The sequence below is a fragment of the Octopus sinensis genome, linkage group LG7 (genome assembly GCF_006345805.1).
Source record: "Octopus sinensis linkage group LG7, ASM634580v1, whole genome shotgun sequence".
NCBI classification, from domain to species: domain Eukaryota; kingdom Metazoa; phylum Mollusca; class Cephalopoda; order Octopoda; family Octopodidae; genus Octopus; species Octopus sinensis.
In genome coordinates this window covers 71,165,981-71,184,167 of record NC_043003.1, presented here as the reverse complement: position 1 = coordinate 71,184,167, position 18,187 = coordinate 71,165,981, and the positions used below count along the sequence as shown (strand labels likewise).

Sequence of the window (18,187 nt, the reverse complement as noted above, 5' to 3'; positions counted from 1 at the left end):
CGAAGAGTTGTAGGCATTAAAAGTTTATCATTACATACAAAGAAACTATTTTTCGGAAATTCTCAGTATAAACATATTGGTAACAACTTCATTGGTTTACAATGCATAAATATCCTTTGTTTTAACAATAGTCATCAAAATATTCGCGCGTCTATTATTTAATGGATACACAACTACAAATTTAAGCGACGTACTAATCTTTCTTACATATTCCTTTAGTATCGATCTACTGACATTACTAGATTCTATAGAAGGCATGCAATTTAGCAGAGTTCTGACCTCGTCCGCCACCGATGCTTTCTAAAACATCTCTAGCTTGACGTAAATGACTCGATAATTCAGGATATCCGCTAATTTCGCTTTCAGTTATGGCCTGTAATAAACTGCCCATATCTTTTTGCTCCATCGCAGTTTCAAGTTCATAGCGTAATGATTCGGGAGACTTAACATCTAATAATGAAAACAATTCATAATATTAACATTCTGATTTTAATAAAAAATAGTAAGAGTAGTATGTATTTCAGTAATAAATATTTTTGGTTGTTAATATGAGGGCGAGCTGCAAAGTTCAGAGAAGGAGTGATGCAGAGCTGGGAAATCTTGCATACATTAATTTTAACTCATTTTATTAACGACCGCATTGTTCATTTCCAGGTATACTGACATCTGACTGCTTAAAGAAGCGACTTCTTTTGGAAGTCGACGAAATCTAGCATCATGGTGCTATCAAATACGTGCAGAAGTGTTTAGCCTCCCAAAGACTTCCATGCTCACTTAGTTGCTATATTAGAGGATAATGTTCCAGCTTTATTAATGGTAAAAAGTAGATAGCTGAATTTAGGAGGGGGACGGAGAGTCTTGAAATGACCCAATACTGGACTTCCTGCAACTGCCACCACCGAGGAAAGCATTGATCGTTTCATCACATAGTGATGGATGCTATTAGCATATTCCATACGATAGTTGAGAATATACTGTACAATGAACTTGGCGGCATGTCAGAGGTTTTTGCTGGTGGAAGCCACTCCTCCTGACACCCGATCAAAAGCGTATCAGGTTGATCACATCACGGCAAAATCTGACATTGTTTAAGACAGAATCAGCTGGTTTCCTTGGACTTTTCCAAACCCAGGGTGAATGTTGGCTTCATCACTTTGAATCAGAGACAAAGATACAATCTATGCAGTGTAAACACTCCTCCTCACCTACTCCAAAGAAGGCCAAAGTTTCATCTGCAGGGAAGGTGATGGTCTCAGTTTTTTGGGGGATGCAAAAGGGCCACACCTTCAATCACGTTTACTATGCCAATGCTATCAATACCAAGCGTTCAGAAAGACTGCCGAAAGGGGTCTTGTTTCATCAAGACAACGCTCCAACATGCAAGTCCCTGTTTTCAATAGCTGCTGTGCGTGAATGTGGCTTTGAAATGGTTGATAACCCACCCTGTTATACTGATTTAGCTCTATCTGACTAATACCGGTTCCCCCAAATGAAAAAACAAAACACTTGACAGATAAACAGTATCGTAGTGGTGATGACGACATATCTGCTGTTAATGATTTTCTTGACCAACAGGATGAAATCTTCTTCACCAATGGAAGAAATGTGTGGACCGCAAAGGGGGGCTATGTTGAAAAATAAGCCTCATTTTGTCGCATTTCATTTGAGTATCTTTGTCAACTTATGAACTTTACAACTGACCCTCGTACACATATTTAAAATATTAAGAATTTAATCCTAATTCATATAATTTGTTTAAATATATTGAAATACTAGACTTGAACATTAGTTGGAAATGGTTTAGTCGGTTCTGGCGAGGAAATGTGTAAAAGCTTTATATTTTTTTAAAAACAACTTTAACTTCTGATCAAAGGGTAACATTAAAACTGACAGTCCCAGTAAATTCTATTCTATACAAAAAATTTTGGGGGAAAAATTTACTGTACGGAGCTAACCTTCTTCTATGTCTTCATCCTGGAATTCTAAAGTTTCTAAGAGATCTCTGGCTGTTTGTATATCAGCATCCAATCCGGAGAAGCCAGATGATATACATTCATTGATAACTTGCTCCAGAATCGACCTATCTTTTAATGCTATCGCATTTTCTAGCTTTTCTCGCAGGGTATCGGCAGTTTTGTATCCTAATAACAAAAGGAACATTTTTTAAAAAAAATTACAGAAATGCTCATTACTATAATGAAAACACAAAACACACTTGTTCAAATGATATGTCTATTTCCATGAAAAATTGAACATATTTTCACATAACCATTACGATTAAGATACGAATTAAGTTCTAGAGATAATTTTAAATGATCTGTATAACGTAGTTGAGGTTCTATAAATATTTGTTATTGGATAGAAAACGTGTAGATTTCGATTATATTTTTGGCGTGGACTAAGATTAATATTTTTTATGATTATAAAATAGTTTGCATCTTCATATCTAACCTCCTGCACCACCACCCATCATTTCCAATGTTTCCCTGGCTTTTCGTAAATATGCACTTAATTCTAGAAATTCCGCATCTTCGCATTCTTCGATAGCAGCAAGTAATTTTCCTCTATTTTTCTCTTTGGTGGCTGTTACCAGTTGTTCTCGTAAAACGTCAGAACTTTTAAAAGCTACCAATCAAAACAGAGAATTATATAAGTGCATAGCAATATATCAAAAAATATTAGTATTACTTAGTAAATTTGATATATTTTACACCTTTGACGAATTTACATTTGTTCACAACGTTATGAAATCAGAAAAGAAAATTTAAAATAAACTATTCGTTAGCACATGTTTACAAAAGAATTTGAATTGATATAAACCACGTCTAGTTTGATTACTTTCATATATCATAAATAAAGTAATTTAATCTCAAGTACATCGTTCCAAGGAATATATTTGCAATGCTTGACAATTTATATATTTACAATAAACTAGTAATATTTCTAAATGCTTTGATATATTAGTGTGATAATGTAAGTGATCGAACCTCCAGACGTTCCTTTCAAAGAAGAAAGCAATTCCCGTGCTTCCTGAATACAAGGATCAAGTTCAGGCATTCCAGCTGCCACACATTCATTAATAACACGTTCCAAAATTGCCCTGTCTTTTCTCTTCATTGCTCTCTTCAGTTTGTCAAGGAGTATTGGAAAAGTTTTTATCCCTGCATAGAATCACAAATCATCAAACTAATGCAATTTCTATTTTCATTACAAACGCTATCATCATTATTCTTATAGTTATAATTAAGTAAGAAATTGATATTAATGTATTATTGTTATTAGTTTTCATAAATCAGCTGCTGTTATCCCAAATGTTTGCGATATTTTACTGAAACTATCACACATAAATATTAAATCTAATTAATAAAATTATCACAAAAGGTGGGTGTATTTTCCTGTATTGGTAATTTAATACATTTATTAATTATATAATTCGTTGATTGATCAGGTCTACGTTAATACAGAGAATCATTCTAGCAAAATAATATAGTCAACAATCGACAAACTACGGTAATTAATGTATGGTAACCTCCAGTGCTTCCACTCAAACTTTCCAGAACCTCGCGAGCCCGACGTAAGTAGAAACTGAGTTCTGGATAAGCAGCTACTTCACATTCCATTATAGCATTTTCCAAAGCAGCTTTGTCTTTGCGTTTCATGGCAGATTTCAATTTGTCACGAAGTGCATTGGACAATTTTGTTCCTAAATTACACAAGACATAATTGTCAAAAACAAATCAACACTTCTGAACATCAAATACATTTTTCACTATAATAATTATCACACAAAACGTAAAGATATATATATTCACATACCGAAATATTATTACTTGTTAAAAATAACACATATAACTCAAGTTTGTTTTAAATAAAAAAGCAACTATCATTTTTAAAACATCTGTGAATTTTTATGCATCAAGGATTGCTAGCTAACCTTCATAGCTTTCACCTAATTCTTCCAATAATTCTCGAGCTTTCTGAATGTCTTGATCTAATTCGGGAAAACCTGCTGCAACACATTCATTGATTCGTTTCTCTATTTTCTTTCTGTCTTTACGCCAAACAGCCTTCTTAAGCTTATCAAGAAGAGTTTCTGGTGTCTTGGATCCTATTAGCATTACCAAAATAATAAAAGACCCGTTTTAAATTATGTTTCCAAAATATTTCCTATCATTCTCCACGTACATGTTTCCACGTATTTACTCAATATTTAATAACAAATTAACTATATGGAGACACAGATAGATTAGTACAACAAAATTAGAAAACTCGATAAGTCAAATATAACGACCCATAGACAAATAGAGTGTTTAATAAAATATATATACAAAGAAAGCCAACCTCCACGGCTTCCTGTCATTATTTCCAGCATATCACGAGCATCACTCAATGGAAGACCTAATTCAGGATATAGTACATCTTCACAGTCTTGGATAACTTTCTCTAGTTTATCTTTGTCATTCTCCTCCATAGCCGTTTCTAACTGACCGCGCAAAGTTCGAGACGGAATAGTCTCTACAGCCAAATAGAAATACCAAACTTGAATGAATTTATTTTTTATACAAAATTTGCATTCAAACATTTTAGTTATATTATGGACATTAAACTGATGGACATAGCATTATATCAAATATATTCATATTCAGAACGTGTGTGTCTCATTCTTTTGTCGTTATACATATTATTGTTGATATTATTATTATTATTGTTATATATGCATATATATATAAATATATGTTTATATACATATATACATATACATATATACAGATATACATATATATATACACACACACATATATATATATATACATATATGTATATATATATATATATACGTATACATATATGTATTTGTATACATATATATATAGATATATGCATATATATACATATATATAAATACATATATGTATATATATACATATATATTCATATATGTATATATATATATATATATATATATATATATATATATATATACATATATATATATACACATATATGGGAAGAATTCACAAAAAACAAAAGACGAAGACAGGTGGTGTAGACAACAAACAGATGTATTGGTATAAGACAGAAAGAAACAAGAAGAGAAAATAAAGAATTTGTGGTGGCTAGCGAGCTATCATGGCGAAGGCCGGATAGAAGGGTCACACAGGAGAGCTAGGGAGAGGGGAGATAACAAAGTGGTGGTGATTCCCAAAGTATACGCGTACATATATATATATGATAACAAAATAATTAATAAAACATATGCACATATACATACATATATGTACGTACCTACAATATATGTATATATACATGCATATATAGTTACAGGACACCAAAAAATGTCGAACACAATGAGAAACGAAAACATAAAAACAGAACCATGTGGAAACGGACATTTTTTTAAACAACGAAAAAACAAGGTACAAGACATACAACACAAGGACAATTCTTCAGCCGCCTCTGTTTCGTCTACTCCGTGTTTCGAAGGTAAAGGCGAGACACGACTTGGGTGAAACGGTCCTTCCCGCAAAGCAAATTAAATAAAAGTTCAGATTTTTTGCGGAGGGGTAAAAGTGGTAAAAAAACTGATATGTATACATATATATACATATATATATATATATATATATATATATATATATATATATATATATATATATATATATATATATATATATATATATATATATATATATATATATATATATATATATATATATATATCTTAAAATATTAGTTTCTGAAAGTCGTTTTAAGCATTTGTAATTTTATGCATGTGCCATGTTTAAAATATTTCCGTCCAGAATAGAATGCATTCAACATAGTAATTCTATTAATAACTCTATACAAATCTAACCTCCGGAGCCAAACTCAAGAACATCCAAAATATTTCTGGCTTGTTGTATATCTGCATCCAGTTGAGGAAACCCGGAGGCAACGCATTCGTTTATAATTTTTTCCAAAGCATCTTTATCTCTCATTTCCATGGCTTTTATGAGTCTGTTAAGTAGGGTTCTTGGTGTCTTTGTTCCTATAACCACAGAATTAAAACCAAAAAAAATCATATGTGTGTGTGCATGCAATTATTTATGGAATTTCCCATAAAATCGTTTAGTTTATTGGATAACTTCCATTTTCGCCTTCAAACGAGCTAAACTGTATGAAATATTTCCCTCTGTATAATGAAATTTATGATGAATTACTTTTAGTTATAAATTAGGCATATTATATATATATATATAAATTCTTCTTTACATTTAAATTTTCGTGGATGTTCATTTTAAGAAATGTGTATATTTATTATACAACAGTTTTAAAAGCAATCACTACTAAACAATTTAATTCTTAGTAAGACTTAATCAGAAATAAATTGCAATATCTTAATTTTCTAAATAGCATGAACTCATGCTGACCTCCACTACTACCACTCAAGTTCTCCAGGATATCTCGAGCTTTTCGTAGCTCTTCATTGAGCTCTGGATATTCTGCTTCTTCACATTCTTCAATTGCTTTCTTTAATTCTGGTGGACTCTTTCTTTTCATAGCCATCAATAACATGTCCCGCAAAACATCCCGGTGATTTCTTCCTACCAATCAAATATGGATTATTTTAAAGTAACATAATTCATTCGCTAAAGCATGCATTAGCTTGATCCATACTATCCGATTTTTACATTCAACATTATTGACTACGTGTAGACATGTCATTTAGTTACATAATAAGAGTAAAAGTATTTTTTACAATATTTGTTAACCTTTCTCTGATTCGTATCTATTTACTTGTTAAATATAGAAAAGTGTCATTTATGCCACACATTTTGATTTCATTTGATGTTCTTATATTCCTTGTTGTTAAATTTAATTTCAGATTACATGCAGTCAATTGTGATTTAAGTTTAAATATGTACCGCCTTAAGAGAATAAAACAAAATGAAAATATAAAATATCATAATAAAAGCTTGTTATTATTTAATTTTAATACTTATAAATATTTTTCAAATTTTTACAAACACCGATTTTCAGATTTAAAAACGACTTTTAAAAACGACTTTCAGATTTAGCTCATAATTAATTTTAAAATATATCTAACCTCTACCATAATCTTCAAGATTGAAAAGGAAATTTCTTGCTTTGCTATTTCAAGTTTCAGTTCAGGAAATCCAGAAGCTACACACTCATTGATTGCTTTCTCTAAAGCATATTTGTCTTTTGTTCGAGTAGCTCTCTTCAATTTAGCAGCAAGCAGTTCTGGAGTTTGACTCCCTGGTAATATTATATATACGAGTCAGTAACATATATCACATTATCGTCATTATATAAAGCAGCAATGTTTATGTTCGTTGTTTTTCTCAGATACTCTATCAGAGAATAGATCATAAAAATTTCTTCTATTTCTGTTATAGTTGCTCTTTTATTAGGGTAATATAATCACTTTTGCAATACTTCTGTTTTCAGAAACATTTAGAAAAATAAATATTCTATAAAATAGTTAATTTACGAATAACTAGAATAAACATAAGTTTATGCAAGAAAGGTATTAAGAATGTTATTTACGCACAATTTTCTGAAGTATACTAGGGAGCTAGTGCTCAAAAGAGAATCTAGAAAATAATATATATCGTCTTTCCGTTTTAAAATTCTATGACTATAATTCCAAAGGAAAACAAAATATAAGTTCATTCAACTTCCTAGTTAACCATATATAATACAAACTGAAATATGTATTCCTAAAATAGAATATGCTCTAACCTCCATATTCTCCACAAATACTATGAAGAGTTTCTCTAGCTTTCCAAAGATCATTGGCAATCTCTGGATAACCTGCTTCTTCGCATTCAATGATAAGTTTTGCTAGAGCTGCCTTATCTTTTTGTCTTGTAGCACTTTTCAGTTGACTGACCAATACATCAGGAGCTTTTGTAGCTGATGATTAAAAATAAAAGTGTATATAAAGAAAAACATTTTAGTATGTTAACCCCTATCTAAGCGTAATGTAGTTAAACATAAATAAATTATAATCGATTTATCCATTTGTTTTTTTTTCCTGTTTTAATTTAATAAAGTTTCGATATCTGCATTTTTGCAACAGCAAGAGAGACAGATGGGGTAGAATAGTGAGAGATAAAGAGGAAGAATGATGTGTGTGTATGTTTCAGTTGAGCACACTTGAATTCCAGTGAGCAGTCGATTAGATAATTCCCTTTCCTGTATCATCTCTGCAATACAATTTTTCAATGTAACTGCCATCCAGCAACTGCTCCACATATATTCAACAAGGTTTGCCTCTTTTATCATGTACTGTTTCTCATATTAATAGTTGATGTACAACTTCGTCTTTTCTTTGCCAAATATGTCCCATAAATTAAGTCTGATAATATTGGCTAATTTCCATATAGTACGCTTTTCAATGAATGATAGTTCTTAACATCTTGGTACACGTTCCATTTAACCTGCTTTTTATTGTTTTCAGATACAAATACCAATATGTTTTCCACAGTTCCTCTTATAAAACTGTATTTTGAGCCTACTAAATAGAATTCTTTGCAATCTTACAGATATCTTGTTCATTGCGCTGATTACGCCAATTTAGTTCTTACTCTCTTGTTTCTCTTTGAGCTTTCTGTCCATGATCCCAGGCAACAGAAGTTTGTAGCTTTTGATGATTTAATGTCTTCTTCCGGATGGTTGAAACCAGTCTTATTGTCATTGACGTTCGATTTATTTCCTAGTCTTCTCAATTTGCATAGTCTGTATGAATTATTACAGTTGAAGCATGACGTCTGTTTCTTTTGCATTAGTTGCTGCAATTCATAAGTAGTCCGGGGCTCCAATGAACAACAAGGGGGTATTACTCTAGTCATGATTTCAGATAACTTTCATTACCAACAGTTGATAAAATCTGAGCGATGGTGTTTTTATAGAGAATTTTGATTGCATCTACGATGGTGTCTGGAATATTATATAGCAACATTTAGGCTCTGATATTAGATACCGTCTGTAAGGAGGAAAACCAGTTTGGTTGATTCTCAGTTGTAGTAAAACATGAGTGGATTCTTAAAATCAATATTTCGTTATAGGTTATAGCTACAATAACTGATAAACTTATAGTTTTTCAATATTTAGTGTATATATTTCCTTTCCTTGAGATTGGTACTAGACCATTTTGCATCCAATGTAAATGATAATATGGAACACATAAAAAGCGTTGTATTTAGATTTTACAACTTGACAAATAATCAATATTTTGAAGAATTATCATAAGTATGGTGCTGGAGTTAAGCGATCGGAATATAACTTTGATTTCCAACATATTCGGTGATGCAAATTATCAGTGAAGAATAAAAATATAAAGACTAATAACAATTTCTTAAAATAAATATTAAAAACAAATTATAACCCTCTAAAAAATAAGCATTCTTAAACTGTAAATAAAAAATATTATAAAAGAACAAAATAGTGAGATTGTTAAAAGAAAATAATAAAAATGCTAATCTATGATAATCGTCATTTTTATATGAGAAAATACTATTTTAAACATAGTTTAAAAATTCAATTGCGTTTTCAATTATTATTCTTATCCTAGAACAAATAAATATAATCTAACCTCCTGTGCCACCTTCCATAATATCGAGAGTTTCACGACTAAGTTGTATTTCATTGTCCAGTTCTGACATTCCAGCCGATACACATTCATTTATCGTATTTTTAATTAAATCTCTATCCTTCTTTGCTCGAGCTGATTTCAGTTTTTCTATTAAACAATCAGGTGTCTTTGTTCCTATTAATAATTAGATACCGATTTTTAAGCAGAGCATAAAGATATAACATATAGAATGTAATGCGCACGTAGATTATCAACTTTTACCGAATGCATTCATAATAATTACATTGCTTCTCTTGGTTTTTTGGTTTCAGTTAAAAGATTTTATGTTTATTACATTTTTTAAGCGTCAGCAATCTCAGTGATGAAGTACATGCTATAAAAATATTGTCTCATGCGTTCACTTTAATTATTAAGCCATGCTAATATTATTACATAATTAATTCCAATTTACAAATAAAGCATATTCTTAATATAAAAGACTGTTGAACTCTAACCTCCGAGGCCGCCACCAAGGGATTTAAGTAAGTCTCTGGCTTTCCGAAGATCTCTGTTTAGTTCAGGATACTCGGCTCTCTCACATTCCCTAATAGCTTTAGCTAGTTCTCCAGGTTCTTTTTGTTTCATTGCTGTAACTAGTTTGGTCCGTAGAGTTTCTAACGATTGGAATAAACATGTAACAATTTATCACAACTATACGACTGGCTAATAAGATTAGCGACACTACGAATAAATTTCATGTGAAACTTAAAGAAGTTAAATTTGAAATCGAAAATCGATGCCAGCTTCGTAAAAGAGAAAGGAAGGAGCCAAGGGTGATAAGTGAAAATCTGTATGAAATATTATCTGTTTAACATTTGTGTTAACTTCTTTGAGAGTACATAATGATTTCAACAAGGCCTTAATCGGACAGACATATAACCGAAATTATTCTTCTGGTAAGCAGCATATCTTATTTCTTACACATGTCTTTTACAATATTATCCAGCGATCTCTTTTTAAGGTATTCTGTTGATTTGTCATTGCAAAATGGAAGTCGAAATAATATTATCCGACAATGTCCAGCCGGACGTCTTCATTAAGCACTCCGACTTTCTTTAACAAAATATCTTTGGGTTCTTGTTTTCAATAAAGGAATTTAAAGGAATTTACATTTTTGCATTACAAAAATCACATTTTGAATTTTAAAACAAAAATTAAAATATTTGTTTAAAAAATTTGGAGCGATTACTCGTTTAAAATTATTATTGTGCTATAAAAATGTTTGTATTGTGGCATATCTCTAACTCTCAGGTGGAAGGCCGGAGATTTTCCTCAGAGAGTCATATCATTTTAGATGAAAGCATATCTTCGTGATAACGAAGTTCGCTTCTTAGCCACATGGTTTTACGTTCAATCCTACAGTACGGCACCTAGGGCAAGTATCTTCTATTATTACCCTATGTCTGTGAGTAAATTTGGTATGCATGTATATATATATATATATATATATATATATATATATATATATATATATATATATATATATATATATATATATATATATATATATATGTATGTATCAACCGATATAAAATCCAATTCTAAATACAGCTTCATTATATAGCGAAACATCCTAAATACATACACACACAGATGCGAATTCTGTGCGTCTTTGTGTTAGTCTCTTAACGCTTGACAATCGGGGTTTATGACTCCCGTAATGTAACGACTCGGACAAAAAGCAAGATAGATTAAGTACTAGATTTAAAATAAGTACAAGCAGCGCTCCAGTGTGACTGTAATTCATGACTGAAACAAATATAGAATAACATAGAAATATTGCGTACATCGTTGATTGTATTCATGTCTTTGATTTTATTCACATCATCCACTATACTTGAAGTTTATTAGCAACAAAAGCAAAAGTGTATTCGTAAATAACCACTATTTAAAACATTTATTACGATAACTAATAAAATATTTGGGTGGCAAATATTGTACGGTATCTGACCTGCGTCATAAAAGTGAGGACTTCGGAGGAATTTTCTGGCCTTTTTCACATCGGTTTCAAGTTCCGGGAAACCTGATGCCAAACATTCGTTTATAGCTTTCTGTATTTTTTCCGGGTCGCATTCTTTTACCGCGACAGCAAGTCTTTGCGATAAAGTTTCAACTGTTTTACTGCCTATCGAAATTGATATATAAAAATGTTCCTTGATTAAAACTATACTTATGAATAAGCAAGTCTTCATGCTTATAAATATATACCTATACACATCTATCCATCCATATAAGCAAGCATGCATGCATACTCACATGGATACATATGTTTATACATGTATAAATTCGTACATACATACATACATACATACATACATACATACATACATACATACATACATAAATACATACATACATACATACATACATACATACATACATACATACATACATACATACATATATACATAGCCTTAACCATACGATCATTGATTTTTCAGGAAATCTTATTTAAATAAAAAAAAAATAAAAATCAGCAAGGCACTTAATTCGTGCATAAATATTTTGTTTCTGTTGTGTTTAAACCGATATTTATTTTGGATAGCATAATCCAGAGACTGCAATGCCTGGGATCTCCTGCAATTTGAAGGACTCTAAATGTTCAAATACCGTCATCAACCGATATAAAACTCAATTCTTAATAGAGCTTCATTATATAGAGAAACATATCCAAATTTCTTGAATGCAGTGCATTACATGACTTACCCACTGTAGATAAGATTAAAATTTATAAAAACTAGTAAAATTTGAAGTATTTAAAGAATTCTAAATATGCTAAAGTACCTCCTGGAAACAAATCTAAAGTTTGTTTCTTACTGAAATACAAATAAATATGTTTGCAGGTAGTTACACAGCTCACCTCGGAATTATGTATTTTTGAATTCAATCCCACAGGATAGCACCTTAAATTAAGTTGCTTCTTCCACAGCTTAAGGATACCCAGAGCTTTCTGGGAAGCATTTGGTAGACGGAAATTGCGTGGAAGCCCGATGAAACAAGTGTTTCTGTTGTTGGGTGATACACGTAATCGCTCAACGTCTTCCGTACATTTCCAGAGTCTTGTTTCCTGCCATAATCCTGGCCAGATCCAGGCCGCAGGTGTAAGAATAAATTCTTTCCTTTCTACCACCAACCTCATATCATGTAAAGGGATATAGATGACATCATACCCCATAAGAAAATATCAAAACTAACCTCCGTAACCGCCCCCTAAACTCTTCAAAGTGTTTCTTGCACGACGTAGGTCGTAACCAAGTTCCGGAAATCCGGCATCTTCGCATTCTTTGATAACTTTCTCCAGTTGTGGTATATCCATGTCTTTTATAGCATTATCTAGTTCGGTTCGTAAAACATCTGCGGATTTAAGATCTGTTAACACAAGTATTTATTACTTTAAATAAAAATAAAATAATATCAACAGAAATAAATCCATGCTATATTTTAACCTAATCAAATATTTCAAATTACACAGTGATAAGTATGAAACCATATTATTTTCTTTAATTATGCATTGTATACTCTGCATTACGATTTCATGTGCAAATTGCATTAAAGTTTTTAAATTTAAATTAAATATCAACTGTATATGTTTCAGAAGTATTTTCATTGACGTTAAACAAGTGTAACAAAGGAAAATTAATTTCTAAAAGTAATCTGATTAAATGGTTTTATAAATATAAAAAATATTCTTGGAATTTTCCGAACCTCCAGATCCACCATCTAGAATATTTAATACGTTCCGGGCATGTTGGATTTCAAAATCGAGTTCTGGCATTCCAGCAGACACACTTTCGCTTAGAGCTTTATCTAAAGCTAATACATTCTTTCCTTCAATGGCACTTTTTAATTTTTCAAGTAGCTCACTAGCCGATTTACTCCCTAAATATCAAAATACACAAAAGAGAATTATACTGAGAACTATAAATTCAAATTTTATAGAGTTGTTTTGTTTATTCATATATATTTTCCTTCAAAACTACCGACAGTATGATTTCTAGAAATTAACATGAATTTTCCAAGCGTATTTAATTTGTGAGTTTTAGTGTTCTAAGTTTACTTCAATATACATTTACAAGCTAATTATGGATTTATAGAAGAGTATTTTATATGTCTTGGCTTATGCAAATTTTCGTGACCTAATGAAGTTTCACATTATAATAAAATAATTCTAAATATAACTAAACTGATCCCAAAAATTAACAGATGTACACTTTATTTATTCGAGAAGAATGTAATAGTTAGATTCGATGGATTTATAATGTAGTTGAATTTTTCAAAGATTTTTAGTTCGATTCTTAAGGATTCTGCGATTAATAGCCATTTCAAAACCGAATGATTTAATAGTAAAGTGATACAAAAAGATGGTTAACCTCCTCTACCGCCTCCTAAATTTTCCAATGCGTCGCGTGCACGACGTAGATGGTGACTAAGTTCAGGATACCCAACAGATTCGCATTCTTCAATTAATCTCGCTAAACGTGAACGAGATTTCTGTGCAACAGCTGATTCTATTTCCTCCTTCAGAACTTCAGCGCTAGCAAGGGCTAACAAAGGAGACAAAAATAGATTTTATCTTTATTTTCAAACTATGTTATCTCAGATACATACGAGAATGTGTAAAAATCGTTACAAGTCAGAAAGAGTAAATTATGTGCGCGCACACGCACACACACATACACACACACAGGTACAAATATGCAAGCAGTCTAGCCATTTTTTTTTTCAAATGAGATTACAAACTAGATTTCGCAAGATAACAGGTAGTACAAACTAGAGTGTTAGTTATTTCCCTGATGTTGTATACTGATGCCACCGGTGGTATTTTCCTAAAATTAATATCAGTTATATACTTATATATATATATATATACTTATATATATATATATACTTATATATATATATATATATATATATATATATATATATATATATATATATATATATATGTGTGTGTGTGTGTGTGTGTAAGTATATATATTTATGTTAATTTTCTCATTAAGATCGTTGCTGCTTCGGTGGCCCAGTAGGTATGGGTGTTGAGATGTAGTAATACTAACACGTAGGTGGTGATTTCAGATCACTTCCAGAAATTACAAGAGATTTAGTGACAAGAAATTTTTATTTAAGCAACAAAATTTCTTTCGCTTAAGTGTGACATACGCGTCAGGTACACACAAAACACAAATTAGAGTATTAATGATAATAATAATCCTTTCTACTATGGACAGAATGCCTGAAATTTTGGGGAAAGGGAGTAGTCGATTACATCGACCTCAGTGTTTCACTGGTACTTAATTTATCGACCTTAAAAGATGAAAGGCAATGTCGACCTTAGTGGAATTTGAACTCAGAACGTAGCGACGGACGAAATGCCGCTAAGTATTTCGTCCAGCGCGGTAAATATTCTGCCAGCTCGCCGCCTTAAATAATAATAATAATAATAATAATAATAATAATAACGTATGTATACTAGTCTGTGTTTATACCGCTTTATATGTTTATGAACCTTGCATAGCTGAAGAAATTCATGCCATAATAATATTTCAGATACGTTGCAAATCACCCCCTGTTTTTTCTCTCTCTCTCTCTCTCTCTCTCTCTCTCTCTCTCTGCGGTATTTTGATTAAGATTCGTTATGAAATTTATTGCAAAGTCTAACCTTCACGACCACCAGTAACAGACCGTAACATGTATTTTGTTTTTTGCAGGTCAAAGCTTAGTTCCGGGTATCCGGCAGCTTCACATTCCTTAATCACTATTTCTAAAGCTTCTTTGTCTTGTTTTTGACGTGCTTGCTTCATTTCTTCTCGCAATATATGAGGGCTTTTGAAACCTGTTGAAAATGTTCAGAGAATTGGAATATTGTGAAATATATCATATATTATTCTTATGTTTTTCTTCAGATAAACTTTCGAAATATTAATCACGGTATAGAAGTGTCGTATTTCGTATCAAATAGAAATATTAAATTTTAAGAAGAAATTTCATATTTTCGTTTCGTTTTAAACTATAGTTATTTCAAAATTATGTAGCATTGCCTATTTGTAGTTTCTTATACGAGTTTGACTGAGAGATAATTACTATAAAAGATCAAGCTAAAGTTTTTTACATTAATTTTAGAAAAAAGAAGAATAGAATTATTTAAACTAACAGCTCTACGTCTTACTTTTAAGCAAAGATGCTTCTGTGAGAGAAATTGAAATTGAAAAATAATTTTATTTCCATAATAATTTGCATAGGAAATATTTTTCTTTGTATGAGATATTTTTTAATGTTTAATTCACATATTTGATAATAATTTTCATATTAATACTTCATTGACAAAAAATTATATTTCTAACCTCCTGCTCCACCTTGTAATATGCTGAGAAGGTCTCGGGCTTCTTGTATATCGAAATCAAGTTCTGGTATACCAGCTGACACGCAATCATTAATTGTTTTTTCTAACTTTACGATATCTTTCTCTTTAATTGCATTTCTTAGTTTTTCCGAAAGGTTCTCTGTAGTCTTAGCATCTAATAACCAAATTAAAATAATTTATAAAGTGTTTTAGTTTACTGATTGCGCTAATTATCTTAAAATCTCATATGTTCTTTATAAAATGTCCGAACGTTTTTCAAATTCCAATATTTAGTTATATAAATAGGACTACATTTTGATAGAAATATCGTCCTTATAAAATCATTCACCCACTTTTTTATGACGTTTCAATTTTAATTGAACTTGATGAGAATTGACTTTCTTTACACATTATATTGTCATTTCCGTACTTGATGTCACACATTATATTATCATTTACGTACTTGATGTCATTTAAAGATTATTTTTGTAGTTTAATTAACATTCTATACTTTGAATTTAACTGATAAAGATCTTGGTTATTAAAGATATGTAGATAGACATGGAACAGCTAACCTTCACTATGTCCGCCTAAACTTTGCAGAACACGCCTGGCTTTACGAAGAGCAAAAGAAATCTCTGGAGACTTGACCTTTTCACTCTCATTAATAGCTTTTACCAATTCTTGAACATTTTTCTGTCTAGAAGCGTCTTTCAGCCAGGCAAGGAGTGCGTCAGGAGATTTAGAATCTGATATTCACAAAATGATTATTTAATAAAGAAATGTTGATTAGAAATATCTCACACTCATATTCGTGCGCATACACACACATTTTGTATTTTTGTGTATCAAATACATACATACATACGAGTCAAAAGTAGAAGTGTGTATGAGTGGATCGAGAAGTTTAAAAGTGACCGGACAAACGTGACGAACGAAGAGGGAGCAGGACACCAATCAATCTCCACCATTGACGAGAAAATTCAGCAAGCTCGAGAGACTGTAATAGTGAACCGGTTCACCATTACCATCTCTCGAGTCACTACTCATTGTCCTTCATCGGTGCACATTGCTAGTGGAGCAGCGATGTTTGCACTGGTAGAGCCAGAAAGAAAAATGACGCGATCAGGCTCAAACTCTGATCCCGTGACCACAATACTACCAACTATAAGCACACATGCGCAGAAGGCAGTGTGACAGTAACAAAAATATGCTATGGCGAAAGTGCGGATAATTTTTAACTTCTCGTACACACACACACACACACACACACACACACACACACACACACACACATATATATATATAAAATGGGCACTTGTGATACGTATTTACTATGTAGAAATAATATGTTACTGCAAAATGCTGTGACACCATTTTGAAATTGACTATTTCGTAAGCTTTGCAGATTTGATTGGGAGAGTATATTGTCAAGCATTTTCCGAGATTATACAATGTGAAGACGTATGTTCGCTTACAACCCAAACATTTACAAACCCACCCCCTACATAAACATACATACATGTACGTATGCATGCATGTCTGTATATATGCATGTACGTATAGGCTTTTCGGGCTAAAGTTGGAAAAGAAAGCAGAGTAACCCACCCAAAAATTTTTAAAGTATTTTATGAATTTAAAAGTATGAACTAGATCATGGCTGGGAGATAGCAGTTTATACAAATTAGCCGCTTTTAGCTTTCACCGCGACCTCATGGTGGCTACTAAACTTTGGTGTATGCATTCCTTACTATGCCCCTGTGAAGACCTTCGAACATCTCCATGATCTTCACAAACAGTTTTCCTTGGTGTTGCAGACAGAATAACTGGTGTCTTTCTCAACACATAGCAATCCATGGGATTACAGTCGGAAGAATTTATGAAGTCAAAATTGGGGCTAGTAAAGTCGTAGAAATTCTCCAGCAACTACTTCTGACTTTTCCGGAAGTATGGCAAGGAGCCGAATATGTGGTACATATACGTGTGTGCTATATATAGAGAGGAGTAGGGGGAGGGGAGCGAGGGAGGAGGAGAGAAGGGGAAGAGAGAGATGAGAAGGAGGAGGAGCAGGGGGAGGAACAAGACAGGGGATGGATGAGAGACGGGGAGAGAGGAAAGGAGGAGAGGAATAGGAAGAGATATAGGCAAAATCGAATAATATTAATCCATAAAACAATACAAAATTATTTATAACAATAATAGCTTTG

At 31.9% G+C, this 18,187-nt stretch overlaps 1 protein-coding gene across 1 annotated transcript in view; it reads right to left on the bottom strand.

Moving 5' to 3' along the window:
* LOC115214248 overlaps positions 1 to 18,187 on the bottom strand; it is a 255,736-nt gene that overhangs the window by 139,853 nt on the left and 97,696 nt on the right. The window contains exons 34-51 of the mRNA XM_036504830.1: positions 16,556 to 16,729; positions 15,982 to 16,155; positions 15,300 to 15,473; positions 14,011 to 14,184; positions 13,346 to 13,519; positions 12,836 to 13,009; positions 11,592 to 11,765; positions 10,096 to 10,254; positions 9,602 to 9,775; positions 7,747 to 7,920; positions 5,855 to 6,028; positions 4,342 to 4,515; positions 3,935 to 4,108; positions 3,530 to 3,703; positions 2,988 to 3,161; positions 2,452 to 2,625; positions 1,956 to 2,141; positions 280 to 450 (exon numbers count right to left, since the gene is read on the bottom strand). Coding sequence (XP_036360723.1) covers positions 280 to 450; positions 1,956 to 2,141; positions 2,452 to 2,625; positions 2,988 to 3,161; positions 3,530 to 3,703; positions 3,935 to 4,108; positions 4,342 to 4,515; positions 5,855 to 6,028; positions 7,747 to 7,920; positions 9,602 to 9,775; positions 10,096 to 10,254; positions 11,592 to 11,765; positions 12,836 to 13,009; positions 13,346 to 13,519; positions 14,011 to 14,184; positions 15,300 to 15,473; positions 15,982 to 16,155; positions 16,556 to 16,729 — 3,126 coding nt within the window. The remainder of the gene's footprint in view (positions 1 to 279; positions 451 to 1,955; positions 2,142 to 2,451; positions 2,626 to 2,987; positions 3,162 to 3,529; positions 3,704 to 3,934; positions 4,109 to 4,341; positions 4,516 to 5,854; positions 6,029 to 7,746; positions 7,921 to 9,601; positions 9,776 to 10,095; positions 10,255 to 11,591; positions 11,766 to 12,835; positions 13,010 to 13,345; positions 13,520 to 14,010; positions 14,185 to 15,299; positions 15,474 to 15,981; positions 16,156 to 16,555; positions 16,730 to 18,187) is intronic.